Source organism: Heterobasidion irregulare, assembly GCF_000320585.1.
Source record: "Heterobasidion irregulare TC 32-1 unplaced genomic scaffold scaffold_01, whole genome shotgun sequence".
Taxonomy (NCBI): Eukaryota; Fungi; Basidiomycota; class Agaricomycetes; order Russulales; family Bondarzewiaceae; genus Heterobasidion; species Heterobasidion irregulare.
In genome coordinates, this window is record NW_009258197.1 from 1,547,655 (window position 1) to 1,569,897 (window position 22,243).

The 22,243-nt window shown below is 52.1% G+C and overlaps 9 protein-coding genes across 9 annotated transcripts; 6 read left to right on the top strand and 3 right to left on the bottom strand.

The window, feature by feature from the left end:
• Positions 1 to 55: 55 nt before the first annotated feature.
• Positions 56 to 1,653, bottom strand: HETIRDRAFT_59016 (uncharacterized protein; the record flags this gene model as incomplete). The annotated part of the gene is made up of 12 exons (XM_009542098.1): positions 1,586 to 1,653; positions 1,517 to 1,530; positions 1,441 to 1,456; positions 1,366 to 1,389; positions 1,182 to 1,311; positions 1,111 to 1,124; positions 1,029 to 1,058; positions 815 to 965; positions 680 to 758; positions 375 to 628; positions 159 to 319; positions 56 to 103 (listed from the first exon to the last, which is right to left on the bottom strand). The coding sequence occupies exons 1-12, from the start codon at positions 1,619 to 1,621 to the stop codon at positions 56 to 58; spliced, it is 957 nt and encodes a 318-aa protein (XP_009540393.1). The 5' UTR covers positions 1,622 to 1,653.
• A 482-nt stretch (positions 1,654 to 2,135) lies between these two features.
• On the top strand, positions 2,136 to 3,452 carry HETIRDRAFT_447625 (uncharacterized protein; the record flags this gene model as incomplete). Its single annotated transcript, XM_009542669.1, has 1 exon — positions 2,136 to 3,452. The coding sequence occupies one exon, from the start codon at positions 2,136 to 2,138 to the stop codon at positions 3,450 to 3,452; it is 1,317 nt and encodes a 438-aa protein (XP_009540964.1).
• A 2,042-nt stretch (positions 3,453 to 5,494) lies between these two features.
• On the bottom strand, positions 5,495 to 7,325 carry HETIRDRAFT_307790 (uncharacterized protein; the record flags this gene model as incomplete). The annotated part of the gene is made up of 8 exons (XM_009542670.1): positions 5,495 to 5,657; positions 5,731 to 5,996; positions 6,093 to 6,233; positions 6,354 to 6,571; positions 6,637 to 6,910; positions 6,969 to 6,988; positions 7,042 to 7,095; positions 7,148 to 7,325. The coding sequence occupies 8 exons, from the start codon at positions 7,323 to 7,325 to the stop codon at positions 5,495 to 5,497; spliced, it is 1,314 nt and encodes a 437-aa protein (XP_009540965.1).
• A 586-nt stretch (positions 7,326 to 7,911) lies between these two features.
• Positions 7,912 to 9,336, top strand: HETIRDRAFT_306548 (nucleotide-sugar transporter; the record flags this gene model as incomplete). The annotated part of the gene is made up of 7 exons (XM_009542671.1): positions 7,912 to 7,992; positions 8,043 to 8,053; positions 8,107 to 8,338; positions 8,401 to 8,886; positions 8,941 to 9,002; positions 9,074 to 9,115; positions 9,183 to 9,336. 7 exons carry the CDS (start codon positions 7,912 to 7,914, stop codon positions 9,334 to 9,336), a joined length of 1,068 nt encoding a protein of 355 aa, XP_009540966.1.
• Positions 9,337 to 10,425: 1,089 nt separating this feature from the next.
• Positions 10,426 to 12,620, top strand: HETIRDRAFT_30833 (uncharacterized protein). Its single transcript, XM_009541992.1, has 8 exons — positions 10,426 to 10,490; positions 10,554 to 10,694; positions 10,754 to 10,833; positions 10,890 to 10,978; positions 11,033 to 11,212; positions 11,322 to 11,429; positions 11,500 to 11,696; positions 11,759 to 12,620. Coding segments are annotated over exons 1-8 (1,398 nt in total). The 5' UTR covers positions 10,426 to 10,488; the 3' UTR covers positions 12,360 to 12,620.
• A 1,255-nt stretch (positions 12,621 to 13,875) lies between these two features.
• Positions 13,876 to 14,386, top strand: HETIRDRAFT_443034 (uncharacterized protein). The gene is made up of 3 exons (XM_009542672.1): positions 13,876 to 13,914; positions 13,972 to 14,052; positions 14,107 to 14,386. Exons 2-3 carry the CDS (start codon positions 13,978 to 13,980, stop codon positions 14,230 to 14,232), a joined length of 201 nt encoding a protein of 66 aa, XP_009540967.1. The 5' UTR covers positions 13,876 to 13,914; positions 13,972 to 13,977; the 3' UTR covers positions 14,233 to 14,386.
• On the bottom strand, positions 14,385 to 16,228 carry HETIRDRAFT_423990 (uncharacterized protein; the record flags this gene model as incomplete). Its single annotated transcript, XM_009542673.1, has 7 exons — positions 14,385 to 14,807; positions 15,079 to 15,273; positions 15,370 to 15,417; positions 15,465 to 15,576; positions 15,631 to 15,748; positions 15,826 to 15,931; positions 15,995 to 16,228. The coding sequence occupies 7 exons, from the start codon at positions 16,226 to 16,228 to the stop codon at positions 14,385 to 14,387; spliced, it is 1,236 nt and encodes a 411-aa protein (XP_009540968.1).
• Positions 16,229 to 17,196: 968 nt separating this feature from the next.
• HETIRDRAFT_305370 (uncharacterized protein) lies at positions 17,197 to 19,112 on the top strand (the record flags this gene model as incomplete). The annotated part of the gene is made up of 2 exons (XM_009542674.1): positions 17,197 to 18,185; positions 18,245 to 19,112. The coding sequence occupies 2 exons, from the start codon at positions 17,197 to 17,199 to the stop codon at positions 19,110 to 19,112; spliced, it is 1,857 nt and encodes a 618-aa protein (XP_009540969.1).
• A 790-nt stretch (positions 19,113 to 19,902) lies between these two features.
• Positions 19,903 to 21,934, top strand: HETIRDRAFT_166541 (uncharacterized protein; the record flags this gene model as incomplete). Its single annotated transcript, XM_009542675.1, has 10 exons — positions 19,903 to 19,950; positions 20,003 to 20,051; positions 20,113 to 20,225; positions 20,290 to 20,480; positions 20,548 to 20,682; positions 20,737 to 21,052; positions 21,108 to 21,336; positions 21,387 to 21,496; positions 21,546 to 21,623; positions 21,674 to 21,934. The coding sequence occupies 10 exons, from the start codon at positions 19,903 to 19,905 to the stop codon at positions 21,932 to 21,934; spliced, it is 1,530 nt and encodes a 509-aa protein (XP_009540970.1).
• Positions 21,935 to 22,243: the final 309 nt, after the last annotated feature.

Genomic DNA, 22,243 nt, shown 5'->3' on the forward strand with positions numbered 1-22,243 from the left:
TGTGTTTACAGATATTCATACACGCAACGCGACAGCAGGCATTCTGATCATACAACTACGCAAATATGGCAAGTCGAGGGTCAATATCGACGGGATCGTTCAACTGCAAGAGGTTTATAGTTTGGTCACTACCACGCACGAGAGACATATGCACTCACCCTGAGATGCAAGTTCAGGGAAGATATTTTTTTGATCTCATCCGCCGTCAGATCAAACGAATTGCAGTCGAGATTGGAGACCAGGCGCTCGTGGCTGTTGCTCTTGGGTATGACAGCGATACCTTGCTGAGTTGCCCATCGCAAAAGGGCCTGTGCAGGTGCTGAAGTAACAAGATCAACAATAAATGTTCTGCGTGCGATTGAGGCCGTGCATACTTTTCTGATGAGCTTGGGATATCTTGATGATGGCGTCCTGCTCCATGAGACTTTTCGTGTTCGTCATATCAACGCCAAGCTCGATATAGCCTTGAGGCCCAAACGACGAATACGCAGTCAATGCGATCCCGTGAGCTCGAGTAAACTTCACGAGAGCTTCCTGAGTCAGGTAAGGGTGCAACTCGACTTGGATGACTTGAGGTTCGTATTTCGCATAGCGAAGGACGTCCAGAATCTGAGAGCCACCGATGTTGCTGCATAATGGGTTCAGATTCACTCATGCATACTGAAGAACGACCGATTACCTCAGGCCGATGTTGTGCACTAGTCCTTCCTCTAGTAATTCCTCCATGGCGCCCCAAGTCTCTTGCATTGGTGTGTTTTCTGTCGGAAAATCAGCCATATTCTCTGCTTGATCTTCCGAACTGTGATATACTTACGAAGATGCACCTTCCCGTCATCACCGAACCACTCAGGTGGGTATCGGTGGGCAGGATCAACGTACTGAAGAGCAATCGGGAAGTGGATAAGAAAGAGATCGAAGTAATCCAGCCCCCAGTGACTCAATTGCATCTTGGCTGCCGCCTTTGCCTAAAAATAAAGTCGTGAAAGTTAGATGAGCTCTCTCATCGATGTATCATGAATTTCACAGACATGATCATGAGCGTGGAAAGTGTTCCAAAGCTTCGAATTTTGGTAAGTTGCATGAACCACTGGTTGCAGTTATCTCTACTACCTTGGAGGTAATGACTAGTATTTTTAAGGCAACATGAGTCCTGATCAACTGATCCGCAGCTAGAGACTCACATAGATCTTCGCGTTTTACTATGCCCTCTTTGAGAGCACGGTTGACGCCTTCCCCGGCCTGCTTTTCATTACCGTAATCGCCCGCACCATCCAATAGACGATAGCCGGCCTTGATGGCGTTGTAGACAGTCTAGTTATATCAGGTCAAATGAAGCAACGTTCTTCGATGATCTCAAAAACGTACATCGGCGCACTGATCTTTGTTTATCTGATTTACTGTCAACCTTCAGCGATCTTTATGAGGATCGTTCGAGACAACCTTCCAAAGACCAAATCTGCAGCCAGCGCGCATCATCAGTGACCTCAGACTCGAAATAGCCTGATGGGCGTCTTACCCGATCAGCGGCATCTAATAGGGTAATTCATGAAACCTCGCGTGGCCATCCAGGAAAGTGAAGGCATACCTTATGTCCAGTCCTCTTCAAAACGACGGATGCCATGGCGCGCGCGTTGATGGTGAGAGATTGGCAGCAGGAGGGGGAAACAGCAATATGGAGAATCCACCCAAGATCTTTATAGCTCCGTGGCTCATGACCTTCTTCGGCATCCGCGGCGGTCCGTGATGATTGCGCGATACCTTTGAATAGCGCTGGGAGAAACGTTTTACCGTCCGAGATTTGTTCGAATCACCTCGGGGCCATTGTTTCTGTTGTGAGGTAGAGCATTCTGCACTTGAGAACTCTGTTGCCGTTGAAGAGAGAAAGTGTAATGAGTCGCGTGCCTGAAGTCGCGTGCAAAGGGACCACGTGATGACACCAGTATGGCCCGTGACGAGATCGTTCCCATTGGACGTGTCTGGGTCGGAGAGTTGGGTGAGGTTTCGCTGAGCCCGGCCATGTTCTAGTAAATTTGCTCGTTTCGCTCGACTCGCGTGCGGTCTGTTCACAATGTCTTTCTGTTCAGGTCTGCGTCGCTCCCCGACCTGTCTCCCTTCCCAATCCGGCTCTCATCAGCATGCGCTTCCACGTCCTCGGCGTTGGGCCCGTAGGCACCCTAGTCGCGCACCATCTTCGCCACACCCTATCCGATGCACACTCCGTCGTCCTCATCCATAAAGCCCTTGCGCAGATGCGATTCGCGCAGCGCATGGACAACACTCTCGTAATGGAGCGCGACGGAGTCAAGCAGCTCTCAGGCGGATATCGCTCGGAGGTGTTCATCCATCGCAGGCAACTCAAACAAGACAAGCTGGCCGACAGGCTGCGGAAAAGAATGGAATGGAAAAAAAAAGCGGGGATCACAGAAGAGGACCGTGTCCTCAAAAGCTGGGTGGCGCAGGCTGACAGCCCGGAAAATTTGGCGCCTTCTGCTGAGATCGAGTCGCTCTTCGTCACGACAAAGGCGTACAACGTGGTCTCTGCCATCCAAGAACTCGTTCCTCGATTGAACATCAATAGCACCATCGTGCTTATGAACAACGGTATGGGAGTGTATGAAAAGCTCCTCGAGACTGTCTTCCAGAACCCTGCGTCGCGTCCCCACTTCATCGTCACTGTCAACGATAATGGTGCGTTTCTCAGGCGTTACATGCACGTCATACATTCTGGTCTTGGCTCGATCAGATTTGGGATCGTAGCAGACTCAGATGGGCGTGATTATGAGGCCAGCCTCTACGACACAGACCTTCCTCGAGACGCGCGCAAACTTTCCCTCGACTCGATTGTGGATCCAAATGGCGAATCGGCTGCTCGCTATCTCTCCTTACGCAATACCGTCGCAGCTCTGTCCAGCCTGGAGGGACTCGGCGCGGTCTGGGAACCCATGTCGGATGTTCTCATCGCGATGAAGCGGAAGGTCGTGGTCAACGCGGTCATCAATCCCTTGACAGCCTTGATGGGATGTCGGAACGGCGATATCTTTGAGACGGAGGGGGCAAAGCGTATCATGGAGCGCGTCTGCCTGGAGGCCTCGTGGGCATTCGCTGCCGAGTTCTGCACTCAAGAAGAAGAGGCCGCCCCCAACAATGGAGCCACGCTTAAACAGAGGGCACGCGCCATCGCTCTTGGGCAGAATGTCGTAACAAACTTTCCGCCAACGCTGACGGCCGAGGCACTGCAGGCGGAATGTATCCGTGTGGCGAAGGCAACAGCAGGCAATGTCTCATCTATGTTAGGCGATGTGCAGAAGGGTAAGGGAACAGAGATCATCTACATGAACGGATACTTGCTCCAGATCGGCACAGCGCTCAGGATACCTATGAACACAACCGCTACATTATTGAATCTCGTCAAGATGCGGACAACTATTCCGATAGACCAGATGCTCAAGTAGAATAAAAGTGGTGTGCGTGCGCATCTCCAGCTTGCGCGCTGTTATGCTTACACGTCCTTCAAAGGCTCCTGGCAGTGTATCCCTACGCATATTCCCCACTATCCGCATCCTCCTATTCGCGATAACTTATGACCATGCTCAGCCATGGTGTTACGCCCTCCTCCATTCCTTAACCCCTGATCCCTCTGATCGGCCCACCTCATACAGGCTAGCAGCTGTCATTGCTCTTCGTCCCTTGCCCCTAGTGCCGAGTTGGTGGTACAACGAAGTCAGAAGATTGTATGCAATGAAACACCGAGGCGTTGTACCTACGTACAATCGCGTCTTTTGTTATACCAAGGTCTCCTCCCCTCTGTCTCCGCGCAAACCCTCGCACTCTCGATTCCTACCATCGGAAGTTCAGCGTACGTAGTTCGGAGATGGTCACTGCTCCCGACATTCAGACTCCTGACCTCGTCCCACCTCCATGCCGCGTCTTGATCCTTAACCAGAGCCATATCAGCGTACACAACCCCATTTCGCCGTATGTATATTTACACTCGCATCTGAATAATCGCCCGCTTTTTCCCCATTCGCCGCTCCGCACGGTCCGCAGCGGTGCGGCGCCCAACCACACAAGTACAACACCGAAGTGACGCAGTTTCGTGCGCTGCTGTCACCGCGCGCCTGTGCGCGACATTACCCCGTACGAGGATCTTTCTATCACCCATCTGTCTGCGTGTCCATTCGACGCGGTTGCCATTGGCCGCTCTGGGGACTATCATCAGACCGCGTCGCGGTCTGCTGATCCAGGTTGCCGCTGATGCTCCATCGATGCGACTCGTGTCTGCGGGCATGGTCGCCACACGCATCAGAATCATGTCCAGCGCGATACATGACGTCTCATATCGCGTTATGCGCCTCTCCGAACCCCATCGTGTCCGCCGAATGCCGCTCGCCCAAGTGGTTTTGTGCGTATCTGCCCACGTTCGCATGTGCCGCCGTAGCGCCCTCTGTCGTAAGCTCGTCGGCGTGGATCTCCGCAGGCGTTTCGATAGGGAGCCCGGACTCGGACCATCCCCGGGTGCGTTCCGCGCTCCGAGTCTCTGCGAGACGAGCCTGCGTCTGCGTATGGCGGAGACTCGCCCGGCTCCGTGACCTTGCATAACGATCCTTCGAGACACACGCGAAGCAGCTCCTCGTCTACGCAAGCCCGGTTTGTCCGATTCGTCAGCCCTGTATGTGGTCCGAAAGTTCGCTCAATCTGCATGCGCGCCAGTTGAAATAGTGCGTGCGGCGATAACATTTTCATATATATATATACATGGACACATATGTCACGACCGAATTGCAACGACCACATATTACCTCTTCACGCCATGCCAGCTCTGTCCCAGTAGCGGCACTCCATGATACGCCACGGTTGTCACCCAGTCGACAAATACGGTGCACATGGAAGTGTCGAAAGGCGGGCGCGTCCGTCTTCAACAGGTATATATATATATACCCAAGGGATAGACAGACACACGTTCCGGTGGCGTCGCCAGGGCTCGCGACCGCCTGATTCGAGGTTAGAACGGGTTCGAGATCAGTTCTTCCCGTACAGACGCGCGCGTATGTACAATATGCGTATCTGTTTTAAGTGACAATATGGTACCACAAAACGAGTCCGATGTCTCTAGACCGATGAAAAACGAAGTCCATCCCCGCGGAACGATGTAAACCAACAAATGAGGGTACGAATCGGCGCCGAATCAACCTGTGGAGTGAAATGACATGACATGGTGATGTTAATACAGGAGAATCGAGGCAGGGGTATGCGCACTTCTAGGAGCGGTATGCAACGCAGTACACAGATGCACATATACATATACATACATACACTAGAATTCGAAATCTCGGGGCCGTTGGCAATGCTAAATCGGAAGAGTGGGGGAGAGAGGGGCGTGAAATAGAATGACTTCAAGGCTTGACAAATATGAGGATGAAGCTAGACAAGTGTGCGTTATCACAGATAATCCGGTCATCGTCTTGCGTCCCACGGAAATGGTGCCAAGGGTCTATCAATGGTCGTCGGCGTTCGGAGTGCCCCACTTGACTGTGCGCACAGCTCCGCCGTGCCAATCTTGAACCCGCCGCCGCGCGAGGACGGACATGGTCGACGTATCCGTCCCCACGAACCCTATGCCCGACGATTGAATTACAGCATCGATGAGGAGTGGATACCTGCAATTGAAGAAAGGAGTTTCGCGCGAGCCGTTTGATAAACGCGGACGAAATGGAGAGCAAGCGCACATACCATCGCCCGTACTTCGCTGTCGTGTCCTCCGCGATGTGGTCCGGAGTGTACCACCCAAGGAGACGCACCGCGTCCCACCAGCCAGGTTCACGCTCGTCGCTCAGCATGACGACGCGCTCGGGCCTATAGCCGTAGCGCTCCTGCACCTCATCCTGCACCTCCTGCACACGCCGCGCGACAACAGACAAGGACGCGAAGCAGTCTTCCTTCGGCGTTTCGCCACAATAGTTGATGAAGTCGCCGTGCCGTATGTGAATCCCAACGTACTGTTGTAAAGGAGTCGTCAGCGATTAGGTGGGCTAAATTTAGCACGCGTGCGCAAAAGGGATGGAAGCGGAAGCGGATAGGGGGGAAAAGCTTACGGGAGGGACGGGTTCTTCTTCGGGGACGCCGAACATGCGCTTGAGATAACCATCTGCGATGCCCTGCAGGCGATCCGTCCACCTAAAGTTCTTGACCGCGAAGCGCCATCCCGGACTGTAATCGTACTCGTATTCGAACGACTGATAAGCCAGATCGGGGGTCAGCGCGCTATAACAGGTCATGTCACGCCCGCTTTGGCACCGCTCGTCCGAAGACAGCCAGCCCAAGCGTCCGCTTTGACGAGATATGATGTCACGCACCGTGGTCGCGCAGACATAGTACAGGTAGTCGAAACAAGCGACCTGCTCATCGGGGTGCGCGACAGCGCCGAGGACGTTGGACGGCTGAGGCGTTCCCAGGTTGTTGCGGCGTTCTTCTGGGAACGTCAGCGTTGCAATCGACCAGAAGTGTGCATGTGGATCGTGCTCGTATCCAGGATTCTTCTGTACCCATGACGGCGCCTTTGTATAGGAGATATCTATGCGTATCGCGAGTCAGCTCCGTTGACCAACGACCAACGGGAGTTTGATGGGATACCTAGACCCTGAGAGAGAGCGCCAGTGATGCGCGGGCCTGCCTCGTTAGTTTGGACGGCCTGCCAGATGCTCCAGCAGCCGAGATTTTCGATTTCCGTGCTGGCTGGATCCTTGACTTCGCCCCATTCGACGACAGACATGCCGATGGCTGTGCTGAGCCGGTCGAGGTCAAAAACCTCGCTGAAGGGAATACTGCCGGCTTCGCCGCCTATGTGGGATGGAGTAAAAGGACCGATGATGGGCACGCGCTGGGAGATCATGGCGAGGTAGACGAGATTGCCCTAGAAGAAACATGTCAACGTGGCATGGAAGGAGAGTCGGAGATCAGACAAAGCTCACGTAGGTCATAACATCGTTTGCTTTGGAAACGATGAGAAGAAGGAGCGAGATATCATGAGATTAGAAGACTCACTCCAGCCGGCGGAGATCCAGGAGGTGATGTACCGAGTGTCGTTTCTCAGGTTGTCTGCGCTGCTGATGAGCAGAGGATCAACTGGGAAGGACGAGCGTACGCGAACCTCTGAAATGAGAGGTGGGAGGACCGAGGAGGACCGAATGGCGATCGACGCCTGCGGCGGACTGAGGAGCATGCGGGAGTAGTTCTGGTGTCTCGAACGGGAACTTTGGCTGTGCGTAGTTGAAGAGGACGAAAGCGAAGAGGGTGACGGCGGAGAAGAGGGTGCAGGCGGCAAGCATGAAGCGTCGACGTTTCCAAGCGCGGGCCTGGGACTTGTACGGGTAGTGGGGCGGGGCGGACATTTCTGTGGTCGGTGAATCGAGGAAGGGGGCATAAGTGCGACCGACGTCTGAGCTGTTGATACGCTCGAGGCCAGACGAGTCCTTGCTTTCGTCCATGGGGAGCGGGAGGGAGAGGCGGGAGGAGGGAGGAGGAGGAGGGGCCCTAGACAGGAAGGGACATTATGTGATGGATTAGTGGGTGAAGCAGCTTTCGGAGACGACGGGTGACTGCAAGCGTCAGGCCCACTCCGAAACGTCGTCCCCCAGTCTCCGCAACCTAATCGCACGCGGACACAGATCCAGATCGTAGATCTCGTCCCCTTTTGGCCATCCTTCTTTCCCACCCAATTCGGTCCTGCCTCGCTCTCCCCACCCGTCTCGGTCCTGACCATGCTCCTGTTCGCCCTCGATGATGATCGCCCCCCTTCCCCCGAACCACTTTCATACCGCTGATCCGGCCCTCCCTCCTCTGTCCTAATCTTCAGCACCTCTTCAACACTCCTCCACCCACATCCCTACCCGTCTCCACCTCGAGCTACTCGACATGGACTCCAACAGACAGAGCCCGCCATCGACCGCCCGTGTCGTCGCCGTCGTCACGTTCTACATGACGGCCGCCCTGGTCGTACGTTCTCTCTCCCATCTGACTGCACCTATGCTCACTCCCATCGTTAGATGGTTTTCGTGTGCGTCCGAAAAGTTATACGCCCGTTCTGATCCAACTCATCTCCTCCGTTAGGAACAAGGCCGTGCTCAATTCCTCGCCTGATCTCCCGCTTTTGTTCCTTCTCATCCAACTCGTCATCGCCGTCATCCTCCTCCAGACTTCAGCCTTCTTCACCCCCAAGGTCGAGATCCCAAAGTTCGATCTGCTCGCCGCCAAGAAACTGACGCCTGTGGTGCTTGTCAACATCATTGGCCTCGTCTTCAACACCCTATGTCTCCGCTCGGTCGAGGCCTCTTTCTTCCAAGTTTGTCTTCGCTTCGTAGGTTCTGCTCGCGTGCTGATCTTGAGAGCTTTCGCGGTTTCCAGATTGCGCGTGGGCTCGTGCTACCATTGACTATTGCGGTCTCGTCCGCGGCGACGTCCTCTTCGCCTTCCGCTCGCGTCGTCATCGCAGCCGCCGTGGTCATGGCTGGCTTCTTCATCGGCATCGCCCCGGAGGGCAACCTCCCGGTCTCAGCGATTCCCTCGACCCTCTCGCTTTTCTATGGCGTGCTCTCATCTCTCTTCATCGCTCTTCATGCCGTCCTCATAAAGGCGTCTCTGCCCTATTGCGGCAACTCCACCATACAGCTCGCCTGGTGGACCAACCTCGGGTCCGCTGCTTTCCTTGTTCCTTTCGTGCTTCTCGATGGCGAGGTAGGGACGCTCTTCGCGCTCATGGCCAGCCCAGAGTGGAACATGCGGACCTTCATCTGGGGCAGTCTCGTCACCGGCGTCTTCGGGTTTCTTCTCTGTGTCGCGGGTTTGCTCAGCATCAAGGTCACCAGCCCTATCACACACATGTTTTCTAGCGTACGAGGCATCGCGACTTCTTTATCTGCAATTGTATACTGATCGTGACGATAGGCGGCTCGCTCGGGTATCCAGACCCTCTTGGGCGTCTGGCTCTTCCGCGATGTTCTCACTCTGTCAGTTTTCCCCGTCCGCATGACTCATAACTGATCAGCTCATGCATCTAATTAATCAATTCGTTAATTAGCAATCGCATCGTGTCCATTACGACCATCCTCATCGGGACCATGTACGTCGATTCTCCAACTTTTCGTCGCCCCTTGAGCGCTCTGACGCCGCCGCATGCGGCATGATAGGTACTATACTTGGGTCAAGTCTGCCGAGGGTGCGAAGCCGCCACCGCCTCGGGCCATGGACCTGGAGGCTATGGGGAGCGGCGATAGACAGCCTAAGGAAGAGACGATTGTCTGGCAAGCGCCTGAGAAGGAGCTTGGGGAAGACTCGGAGTGATGGAACACTTCATACGGGCTGATTGGTTGCTGCTTTGCGATATTTTTGGGTCTTCCGTTGTCAATTTATGGACCAGTCTCGACACTAGACACTTGTGTAGTAGTATCTCTCACTCGATTTGTACCTTCAGGTTCGTTTCGTGTCTCTGGGCTGTAGCGCTGTATACGGTAGCGTCCCGTCGCGCAATGAATAGCACGTTCGGCATTGGAAATGTCCGACCGCGGAGATCAAAACAGAAAAGGTGGTAATTAAAGATTACGTATGTCACGTCGATCATTTTTGCACCCACGGTCGACGACGATGCACTCTTTGGGAAGTCTACCCTGTCCGGTTTCCATTCTTGTCGACATTCTGCAGGGCTCATCGGCTCAGAAGATCCAATTGTCTCGGTCTGCACCTGGGATTTGAAGCGCTGGCCGACTGATTCTGCAGGCGCTGCTCTGACGTGCCTTTCGTCCATTGTCTCCATTCATGGCCGGGAAGGCCAGGGCTACAAGTGATTGACACGTTGCCTGAACATCTCAGGCATGACATGACAGAAGCCTCTCTCTGTCGAGCTGTTCAGGCAGTGGGAAGAGCATGCAGAGGGTGGGTATAGAGAGGGGGAGGGGTGCTGTACGGAGTCGGGCGAGGCAGTGGCGAGGGTGAGTCCGCCGGAGTGGGGGAGAACGGGAGTTGAACGGATCAAGGCGAATGCGATCGGGGAATGGGGCAGAAGAGATCTGGGCGGAAGTAGGGATGTGTCACTGCCTGGGTCCCTCCGGTGGCAAACATCCCTGTCTGATCTCTCCTGTTTCTTGCCAGTGTCACCCGTCCCTTTATATCCCTGTTGGCTCGCAATGCCATGGCCTCGACTGCCCGCGCCCCCTCTCCCTCCCACCGCCTACATCCTATACCCCTCTGCGTATATATCTCTCCGCACACGCTATGGCGACCGTTCCGTCCATCACGCTCGCACCTCTCCCCTCGCCAGAGCTCTCGGACGTCGAGGAGACGAGTTACCTCTCAGTCGGCGGCTTAGGATCGGCCAACTTCATTGCAGAGCCGCTGCAGCACAAATTACCCGAGGGTCGCCCCGCCTCCTATGAACGGAAGCTTGGGGACAGCGAGCTCTCCTACTACCTGCCGTCTCGTGCAAATGGCGTGAACGACATGTGAGTTACCACACCCTTGTTCCTGTCGCTTGGAGCATCTCTCAATGCATGTCGTATTCACAGGTACTTACACCTCGGCTTCAAGGCTCCTGAGCGCGTCGTACAGAGATCGAGGATACGTGCAGTGTGGTCCATTCTTCGTATGCGCCACCCGTTGCTGGCTTCCAAAATCGACATGCGGGCATATGATGACGTCAGATTCGTGTAAGTTGGTTGTTTCCTTGTGTTTTCTTTTTCATTGATAAATTGTAACGATATTTCAGTTTCACTCCACCTACGTCCCCTGAAGACGCGTTGATCGAAGCAGAGAGTCAACTCCAATACAAGACTGATTCGAAGGACGGTAAGCATCATGACCATGTGCTCTACAGAAATTCTGATGTGATTCCTCGCCGTTAGAACTTATCGACGCATATCTCAATGGGCCGCGCACCCTTTCTAACGACCGGCTCTCGTTCCTCATTGTTTCGCGTTCATTGGGTTCTGATGTGTCACTCCCCACGCCACCGCAAAGCCCCACGCTTTCGAATGTGCTTCTACAGTCCGCGGATGAGCCGGAAAACGATTACGAGTGGTTCATGTGCGCGGCACATTTCATCGGGGACGGCATGGCCCTGCACACGTTCGCGAATGATTTTTTTGAACTGCTAGGGAGCATGCGGTCTCAAGAAGACCTTGAGGAGCTTGTGGCCGAAGAGTGGCAGCAGCGATGGGGAAAACCTGTCCCTGATGGCGTAAGTGTACTCGCGTGCTATCCCCGCCTTCTCTCGCTGACCGCCTCTCTCGCCTTCGATTTGTACTTCCAACCGTACTATACCGCATTCGCAACAGGTCCCGGCTCTTCCCGTCAGTCCAGAGACGCGCCTGCCAGAAGCGCAGGGTAAGTTCCGTCGGGCGGTTGGGCGCGTTGACTTTGAGCGAAACCAGGAACGCCAGATCGTACGTTCCCTCTTATTTATACGTGGCGATCGGATATTAAAGCTTTTCGCTTGCCGCATCGTGCATGTAGGGCGGTCAAGCGTTTCCGCGCAAGTCGGTGGAAGTCAGGCACACAGTCGTGCCGACAGTGCCCTTCGACAAGGACGTTACGAAGTCAATGTTGAGAAAGTGCAAGTCACAGGGCGTGTCTATAGCCAGCGCGCTGTTTGCCATTTGTAACATTGCGTGGGCGAGGATGAGTCCGAGGGAAAAACAAACGCTTCCGATGTAAGTGTCTTTTTCTGATGGAAAGTTTTACGCGGAAGCTGAACGGAAATGATTTTCCTTAGGATGATGTACGCTGCATTGAACATCCGACCCTACTTCGTGCCGAGACCATTGAACGACTCGTACTGGTTCCTTGCAGTGGGATACTTCAATGTTATCCTACCGAACTTTATCCCTAGCAGCTGTGACCTGTCAAAGACCTTCTGGTTGCGTGCTCGAGCTGCGAAGGACCAAAGTGCGCGAGCTGCGAAGAATCCCATGATCGTTTCGCGGAGCAAAGAAATGTCGCTCAAGCGCGGGCGGCAGGCTCGAGCATGGGCGCGTGAGGACGACGAAAAGGAGTGTGGCACATGGGTGGCACCTCCGAGCAAGCCGAAGGACGCTACCGCCGCTGCCCCACGAGCCCCTTCGGCGGCGCTCATCGGGCTGTCTTTACTCGGGAACCTCGATGCGATGTACAAGCACGCGACGTACCCAGAGATCAAGATGCACACACTCACGACAGGCTCGCGTCAGCGGAATGGCGGGATGCTGTTGTTCGGGTACACTTTTGCGGGCAAGCTGTGGGTCAGCCTCGGTTACGACGAGAACGGGTTCGAGCAGAAGGTTATCGACCAGTTCTGGAGCAATGTGCTAGGCGGGATCGAGGAGTTCTTGGTTTGAGGCTCGTCGAGGTATCTTTCATTGAACATGAACTATTTTCTTCTTGGTTATCATGGTGTCTCATGGACTGTATACAAGACTCGTAGCGCACCTCACGCACTTTACTAGGATCAGCGGACCATTACTATTGACATTGAACACGTAGATACATACCGACATTTTCAAATATTTTCCTTCCTTTTTATCGCGCTACTGTCCCCACATCTTGAACTTGATGTTGTTCTTCATTACGATGTACCTTGTAGCCTCTTCCATTTGTCTAAAATAACCTTGACGCGGTTTCAACACAAATACTCCCGGCGACGTTGTGGATTGCTTGCGATAATGCGAGCGGTCGATGACGAACAATATCCAGATAATCCTCGGGAAGCTCTTCATTGCGCATTCTCCCACGGGCCCTTCCCGGCCCGGTAGAGCTGACTTGCCGCTGACCACTAAACCAACTGCATCTCTCTCGCTAGCCCTCGTCACTGATTAGATGTCTTGCAGGTTTTCGCTTGATTGTACTAAACCAGGGAGGGATCTGCTTCAAAACAAAAAACAGAACTTGAAATCTGTTTCGTACTGGTGGGCGACTCGGCCCACCATGGCTTCGTCAATAAAGGTGGTGGGCAAGACGTTGTTTGGGGACACAGACAGATGCTCACGGCTCGATTGCTATTGAACATCGTCCTTCATACCAGGTCGTCACATCACTACCGTCCGTGGTGTCCTAGGTAGGTTGTGTCTCATTCCTTCGACTTTATGGCTTTCACGCGTCCACGTCGATCGACGATCACGCTTTGACCTTGAGTGGACAAGGCGCTTCGCGTGTGCATTGTTGACAGATTTGGATTAGACCATTCATTTAGGATCGAGGATGCGACGGTGGCCGCGCTTGGACGCGTCAAGACCGCACCCCATCGCCACGATCACAGAGTCCTCACAGTTTGCACTCGCGCCACCGCAACTCATCAACACTTTCACCAAATAACATCCGTAAAATATCAACACTTTCCCTCAATAACGTCCGTAAAATGTCAATGCTTTCGTCCAATAACATCCCCAAAAAATCCATAGACACCTCTTTGTTGCTGTTGTGCGAGGTACCACGGTAGTCGTCAAAGGATTTTCGCCGGCGATACTCAGGGTCACTGTCGGCCACGATCGTGGAGTTGCCCAAGTCGAAGGGAGGTATCCATGTTTCTTTGTTGCATACAGTGTCCCCGTTCTTCTCGCGCGATCGTGGCGAGGACTGGCTTTTGACCTCGTTGTCACAACTTGACAGGTAGCCCCTCCATCCACCATTGGCGTTACAACCGCTTTGAGGCCTCGAAGCCACACATTGGAGGCTTAAATACCCCGTCGGTGAGCTCAACATCTCCCATCCCATTTCCAAACTATCGTCTCCGTATTCACTTTCTCGATAACGAACTCATCTTTTTGTATTCCGTATGTGATCTGTTCGCCTGCTCAGTGAATCATCGCGCTAACGACTATGTCTATACCAGCGTCTGCTAAAATGTCCACACAGATGCACACGGTCATCGCCCTGGGATTGGAGCACATCCCTACCGTAAGACCCAACGCCCACTCCTCCAAGACTTTAGCTGATACCGTTCTTCTCGAGCAGGGATGGATGAAGATCACGGACCGTACGCACAAAAACTATAACCAATACTGCAAAATCGATATGAGAAAAGGATTCATCACTGTACGTTGCAGGCGTCCACTGTTGGCAGTTCGATTCTCAACGGCTTGTGTCTAGAACAGCGATGGGGACAGACTCTTCAGCGTCAATATGCTCAACGGCGGCCCGGAGTCGGTTTGGATCTCGCAGATGCAGCCGAGTGACGTTATTCAAGATGTGACAAAAGTAAAGATATCCTATTGAGGCCCGAGCTTCGAGCCTCGCCGGTCGATGTGTATGAACTCGGCCTTCTAAACGGCCTCTAGCTAGTAAACTATTTAATCCCTAGTGTCGATATATGCGATTATGCTACTTACTATACCTGAATTGCTGAGATGGATGATGATGTTTCATGGTTATTTTCGAGGGTATAGCAAAGGATCTCGCTTTGGTTGCGTGGTGCAGCGCGTGCTCATTTGGACACTCACAAATGGCATCCGATGCTCAACGTTCAAAACGTTCAGCCGTGGCATGGATTGCCTAGTGCCACTCATGGTACCCGCGCCGTCAGTGGCTTTTCTTTTAGGATACTCTACTTTAAACAATGCGCTTTTGACTGTCGCGACGGGGCAATCATGTATGAGGCTTTCCTCGGCCTTGGTCAAGCCTCTGATCTTGAAAGCAATTAGAAACTCAGTGTTGCATCGAAACTCAAAGATGATCACACTATGTTCCATCCCCCAGGTGACACCTGGCATCATTGATAGGAACTGGACACGGTGAGATAAAACAATAGCGTGCTCGTAATCCCGTCTCTGATCTCTGGCAGCTGACCAAAACTATGATAGAGATCAAAGAGACGACATCGCAGTCAGAGAGATAGTAGTGTGCGAAGCAGAGCACAGGCGAAAATGAGGCAAAAAGGGCGGCCGAGAATTGTGAAAAAAGCACGGGAAGTTCGAGGAGACAGCCAGGTGCTACATGGCATTGTCCTCGAACAAAAGCTCTGCAAGATGGCCTGCAGATTCATATGCAAGGCAGGGTAACACGATGCTATCATATGCGTATGCGCTCGATCGAATAAAGTCAAGGAGTACCAATAGGGCTCACAGGCTTCAATTCATCTGCTCGCACACATTCAGAGCTTGACAGATCCCGGTCACTTGTACGGCGCTGCTGGACACCCGTGACACTTCCAGAGGCATAGTGGATGTCAGACGGACCAACCTGAGAGGCATTTCCGGGGAAATCCCATATTGTACGCTTGAAGGCGACGAGGAGGAGTAGGACGGTAGGGTAGATGCCCTGGTGGGCGACTCACTTGTTATGCTGGGGCTCAATAAGGACGAGGAACAAACCCACCGCAATATGAGTGCTTATTGGCCACATGTATTGGCTCACAACAAAGCCACTAGGAAGCCGAATGAATGAGCAGACGATGAGCATCACCTGCCAAAATGTCAATTTATTATTATTGAGATAGCACCTGGACTCACGCATGCGAAACAGTAAAGCACACTAGACTCTATGAGTAGAACCAAAATCTTCTCGACCTGTGTTCGCCTACTGCTGTGTCCCAGCGTGTTCATAATAAATCGCCTGTGCCTCCTAACGAAGACGGCTGTTGAACATCAATGAAAAAGACATATTTCGCTCACTCACCAAGCAGTGTTTCCAACTAATATGGTAGCAAGCATATTGATCGACAATGATATCCCCAAGCCGATATACTGCGTATCATTACAAAACCCATTGTCTTTGATGGTATTTGAAATGCATCCTGCGAATAGGATGGCCACTGCTGTCATGCCCAAGTATCGATTACATTGCTGAAGGATGATCTCGTTGAGTACTCACCGATGCCACAACCTGACAGGAAACAAAAAAGGATGATCATTTTGCGCTTGCTGCCCTGCCACAACACGCATGCTCTCCAAGCGACGACACAATCGCTGAGAATAAACTGAGAAAGTGAAAGATTTTCGGTTCAAAATGTACTCCCAGCAGGTCCATACAAGGTACGCACATTAATTATGAACACGAGCTCAGCCTTGCCGTACAAAGCATTGCTTGATTGAACTAACGCATGACTTATGTCTTCGGGCGATCTTGTGGGGTCGGATAGATGGATGATCTTGACCATTTCGACTATGCTAGCCAAGGACAGCGCCCAGACGGTAGTCGAGACCGCAAACATGAATAAGGTTATAGCCAACATGGCTATGTTCATCTTTTCCATGGATCCCTTCTGCCTGCTCATGATCAATATCTTCACTGAGCGATGAGCCGAGGTTTGGACATACAAAAGGGTGTAGGTTGAGAATAGGATGAGAGCTAAGAAAATTCCTATAGGAAGTCCAGGTCAGTTTTCGCGATTAATAGCTAGTAAACGAGATACTGGCCGTAGAACATGCTCTGTATCGCAGCTTCAACGATTGCCTCATTTAAGGTGATCCCGATGAGGTGCTGGAATTTGGGGTCGGTCGAGTACATCTAGTGAGTTCGGTGAATTCAATCAAGCAGCATATAGTGGGTATGGGTCGAAGGTGGGGGAGAGGGTTGCTGTGCAAGCTTGACATATCAGTGATAGTAGGAGGTTGTCTGCCTGTCCTAGCGTCAATAATATTCTGTGAATGCGCGCATCGGTGAACGCGGAGGGCTATATAGCGCTAGTGACTATGGCGAAGAGTGCTTAATAGTCTGACGACTGTCTTACACCGCGAGCAAAGTTCGATGGAATCGGTGATTCCAGACTGATTACCCGATGATTTCTTACCCAAAAGAATCAGTATGAGGTCTACAGATAAATCTTAAATGAAATAGGAATGTGCTCCTTGATTTCTGCACAAAGTGTGCTTAGATTACATCATGATCTGATTAAAAAATTATTTTGGCATAAAATCAGGCTGAAATTGAGCAGAAATGTCATAAATTCCACAATATGTGTCCATGGAGCACAAAAGGAAGGACGTTTCAGCCTGACGCTGTGGTCATGTGACGTGTCGTTCGGCCTTTTTCCCACTTGACGCTAAGAACGGCTGAGAACTTGTTGCTGCATTGGATCTCGAAGATGATCACGACTTTTTCCACAAATGGCCGCGGGGCCACTTCATCCATGCTCTACCGTCCTCCCGCACCCACTCCTCACCCTCCTGCGGCTGCAACACCAGTCATTCCAGTGCACCGTCCTACGCCAAATGTAACGGACGACTATGAACGTGAGTCTCCATGCTAGGGGCGTCACTGACACCGGAGCCGATGTTTTCTTCATGCTGTCTGTCTCTAGGCTGGTATACAGAGACTACCCCGAACAATCGCATGGTATTGTCCTTGCGTTCCGGGATTCACTCGGAAATCGGCTGGGCCTTCGATCGTCTTACACGGCTCTGCCACAATGAGCAGTTTACGCTTCGCGCAATTCCAGGACTGACCGACGCGTTGTTCGAGTGGCCTGAGTGGTACATCGCACATGGGCAGGGTGCGAACGCGCGGCTTGCTTCACTGTTTTCACTTTCACCTGAGGAAGAGCGTAAGCGGCGACACGGGTTAGAGGCATTGTTTGTCATGCGGAATGCTGCCGTCAATGTGGAGAACGCAGAGGAGCTGGCGGCGCACCAGCGGACGCGAGGTTTGATCACATCTGCACTGTACCAGGTCGCACCAGACACAGATACCAACGCCGAGTTCTTATTGCACATCCTTGAAATACTGCATTTCATGGCTCACGCGTTTCCCCTCCCTCCCCCATCCGCGCCACGAGAGTCTAACATTGTGCCCGCACTCACCGAACTTGCAGGACGCACTACCAACCGTTCCCTGATCTTGGCTTCGCTCACCGCGCTCAATTTGCTACTCGCCAACCCGGGCGGCCCCGGACACCTTACACCCACATCACCAGCCTTGGGTGCATGTCTGCGGTACATCGCCCTACTCTCCGACAAAGTTCTTGTTGATGTGTCTGTCAATTACTTGTACACACACCTCTCGCATCCCCCTCTGGCTCAAGCATTCCTGCTCCATCCCGACATGCCTGGCACACTAAAGCTATTGGTGAGCGTGATCATATCTGAGCAGCAGGACGATGTCGTTGTTCAAGAGGTTGGTGAACCTGTGTATACTGCACCGTCCATCGCCAGCACGACCAGAAATCATGAGCTCACAAAGGTAGAATTGGAAGCTCTGGTGGGAATGCCAGAACCACAGCGATGCTACGAATGGTGCGAGACAAGTCATTTTCTTGAGTCATCCATGGTATGACAGCTAAGTCACTTGTTAGGATGAGAGCAATGTTTGTCGCCAACCCACAAGGCGAACTCACGCAAGTCGACTTTTGGAACCTCTACAAGGATATTTTCGTACCCTTTCAAGATCGATACCACCTTCTCGTTGCATCAGATGTCATAAAGAACGTGAATGTCGTCTTCCCACAAGCACAGGCAATGGTTCTTCCCGGTCCCCCGCAGAAATTCGTTGTGCGAGGCGTAGATCGTCGAAAAGAAGAGAACGCAAGCGAACGTTTTCAATGTCGATGGTATCGGTCACAGTGCCCGTGCCCAGCACTCTCTTCCAGCGGAGAGTTGTACGATCACGTTCTCGAGCATATCAACGAAATTGAGGAATCAGAGAAGGAATGCGTTTGGTCAACCTGCCTTCATCCATCCTCTCCAAAACCTCATCTGCGTGCGCACATCCTTACTCACCTTCCGAGTGCACAACCCCCACAAAGGCATCCATCTCAAAGCGATACTGTCACATTACCATCCCAAGCCTATCCGTATCCGACCCCCGATCCTACGACGCGGCCGCTACCCCCACCGCGCCGTACCACCGTCACATATCGAAATCCGCGGCCCAACCCGCCATCCGCAGCCCTTACGGCCTTGCTGTGCGTCCGCATTCTCTTCCGCACGTCATTTATGGCGATCGAGAGTGCTCCCCGTGTCGATGCGGATCATTTTGGGTTTCCGGGAATTGTGGAGGAGACTGATCAGGAGGAGACGGAAGTGCAGATCGTCGCGGAGGAGGAAGGGATGAAAAGAGGGGAAAAGGCGTTTGTGGGCGTCAGGCGGTTGCTGGAGGGGGTGCGGATCCAGGAAGAGGCATTGATGGGGTGGGTCACGGAAATGATCCAGGCAGTGCTTTAGGGGCTCGATGAGGTCGGGTGCCCTGACCGCGCGGCGGCCCGCGACAATGTAGCGGTCTAATTTATTGGTTCGTTTTCAGTCCCGTTCTCGTCGACACGTTTTTGGGTAGGCGGCCTATTTTCTCATGATACCAAGCAGACATCAGTTCAAAAGTAAATGCGCCACGGCACTGTATTTTTGTTCAACGTATTGTGTTCTTGCACCAATTCATTTTTTGGGTGCAAGGTATGTAACTGAGGCAACAAGCTAGGTCTGACGGCAACTTCCGCATCAGCGATACAGCCCTAACTACGAGTCTTGATAGTTCATTGCCGCGACATATGAGTCCTCGTAGATATTCCGTTCAATACACGTCGAAGTTTGCAAGCACCTGTACTAAACTATTCCAGGAAAGCTAAAATGACCCTTTCAACTCCAGCACCCTTACCTAGAACTGACTCATCATCTACAGGGCCTCACACCTATCCAGATAAGTCCGAAGGAAAGCGGGGCTTCGTTCTGGTCGAATTTTCTATCCTTGGATGTGGACCGGTCCTTCTTTTCTACGAGGCTGAATGCGCTTGGCAAGGAGGATTGTCTCGGGGATGTCAAGGTCGGCTTCTAGCGCTGTAAACTGACCTCGCTTGACTTGCGTCTTCAGTAGCCGCTTCTAAACGCGTTGTTCTCGACATGTCTCGAGCATGCACGGACTACGCCGTATGGAGACGTTAGGAAGACGCATGCTGTAGAGATGCTGACCATCTTGATTCGGCGTCTTCTGGGAAAGAGCAACTTAGCGGGATGGGAGGTGATGGAAATGTTTGCTGGGGAAGTCAACGAGAGCGACAAAGTGTTCATGGTGAGTTTCTACTGTGTGTGATTATCTCTATATTCACTTTTTGGTGGTTCAGGACTTTGCTACCACTGTGGACGTGATCATTGGAGATGCCGAAGCGCCAGGTGAGCCGTTCGAACCTGTCATCTATGATATATCCAGGAGCTGAAGAAGATTGGATTGAAGCAAGTCTTCGCCATGAAGTTCTTCAGTTGGCCATCATCTTCATGTGTGGAATCAACCAGTTGAGCCCAGGAGCCTACTTCCTACGACGCGACTTATTCGGGTCCATACTGTCTGTAAGTAATTGACAAGACATCCGAGATGTTCGTCTGCTCAGGTCAACGACTCTTTTCGTAACAGATCATGAAAGACCCAAAGACAGAGATGTACACATTCGAGGCTCTGCTTCTCCTCTCATTACTCGCGAATTTCCATAAATCTGATGCGGCCAAGCTCAACCCATACCTTCAACGAATCGCAGAAACAACAGATATAGCTCTTATGCGGAATATCTGTTGGGCAGCAAACTTTGCTACTGCCGCTACAATCAAGTAAGTATTTTGATCAAACATTGTATCACACTCAAATGAAATCACTCATGATGTACGCCATGTTCAGAGCGTACCAAGTAATCTCAGATGATTCGCCGCCGACCATGGCCTCAGCGTTTACCCCCCTCGTAGCGTCTCTGCGCCTTGATCATGCTTTGTCTTCGACACCAGTAGATCCTCCACGGGAATTGTTCAAAAATCAGTACGTCGTAATGCACACATCAAGAAGATGACCTCATCTCAATGGTTCCTGTAGACCCATTGAGGCATGTCTAGTCCTCTTGCCCGTTTTCGAGTTTCTACACAGCAACAGAACTTTCTTGGATGTACTATTGGAACCGATGCTTACTGACACTGACAATAAACCCGCGCCTACCTCCTCGTCGCCTCTGCCATATAATTTGATAACTTTATCTTCATATTTAACAGCTCATGCTACGTCGCTGTCTTCGCCTCGTGCCATCGCTTATGCAAATCTCGCCCTGAGCATCCTACTCACCTTCGTAGAGAAGGAAGAGATTATGCGACTCTTCTCACAGCCTAGCTTAACCGATATCAGATTATGCCGTCAGGTGAGCGATCATACACGACTTTTCTCAGCCTGTACGCTGAATTGATGACATAAAGAGACTGCCTGTGCTTCCACTGACGTCTCCGCCTCGTCCGCCTGTATGCGCTATATTGGATTGCTGTGTTATATGGCTTCGTCACAATTTACACAGACAGTTGGAGGTATATATGTATATGTGGGTCCTTGATAGTAAATATCACCATTCTCAGCTAATTGATAGTAGAACTTGTGTACGGATATGCCATCGCGTATTGTGGTATTTACAAAAAGAGAGCATCCGCCTTGGTACGTCGTATTCGACTCTGCAGCGAATCTCACACGATAATCATGAGCAGAGTACCACTGGCTGGAACTCTGGAAGGCCGTGTTTGGATTGTTGGATTTCCTGGTAAACAAGCTGGACAGCTTAGCTACTACAGGAGGCATCCAAGTACTCGCACAGGAGGTAAGTAAACAACAATGAATCACACGCGCCTATTGATTGAATGTCGCAGACTATCTTATTGCTAGACTCTGCATTCCGCAAAGCCGATGACTTTCTTCCCGCACCTAGCGCTGTTCATGCGTCCATGGTGAGTATTGCTTCATGTCCCGTTGTGCACTGACGCATCATTCCTCTCAGTATGAATTAGTACGATCTGCGCCCGCATTGCGCAAGCTGAAAATAATGCTTCGATCCTTGGCTGTGCCCAATTCGTCGCTTGACGAAAGCCCGTCCAATGCCCTATCAAGACTCATAGCTGCGGCAACATATTACGAAGAGAAGATCGCAAGCGCTCAGTCTCGCACAGCCAGTCAAGCACTACGCGTTGTGGCAAAGAACATCGATCAGGATGGTATACACGGCCTAGATCATGAATCACACACAGAGAACCCACCGTGAGTGCGCTTATCGTTGGATTAACGTTGTGTCAGGTTTAAACGTCCTGTTCGTTATTTCGGGCAGGCGGCGGTCAGAGGACGTAATTATCTTCCTCAGGCAAGCGTACGTGGACGGGATGTCCTTGATGCCATGAGGAGTGTTTTGTATGGAGTCATATCATTACCTACGAATTGATATCGTGCGATTCGTGTATCAAATGAAACAGTAAAGGGTGCCTACGGACCATTTGAGGGTCATCTCGGTCGGTCCTGTGTTCAGCGAAGTCCATATCCAAAGAATGGTGTTCACAGGGCCCAGTGGTCAGAGGTG

Excerpts from the sequence above, each read along its gene's own strand:
- HETIRDRAFT_443034 (XM_009542672.1), top strand. The coding sequence starts at position 13,978 with ATGAAGATCACGGACCGTACGCACAAAAACTATAACCAATACTGCAAA. Across the intron at positions 14,053-14,106 it reads TGAGAAAAGGATTCATCACT|AACAGCGATGGGGACAGACT; the intron begins GTACGTTGCAGG and ends GCTTGTGTCTAG.
- HETIRDRAFT_30833 (XM_009541992.1), top strand. Across the intron at positions 11,430-11,499 it reads GAAACCAGGAACGCCAGATC|GGCGGTCAAGCGTTTCCGCG; the intron begins GTACGTTCCCTC and ends TCGTGCATGTAG. Across the intron at positions 11,697-11,758 it reads GAAAAACAAACGCTTCCGAT|GATGATGTACGCTGCATTGA; the intron begins GTAAGTGTCTTT and ends GATTTTCCTTAG.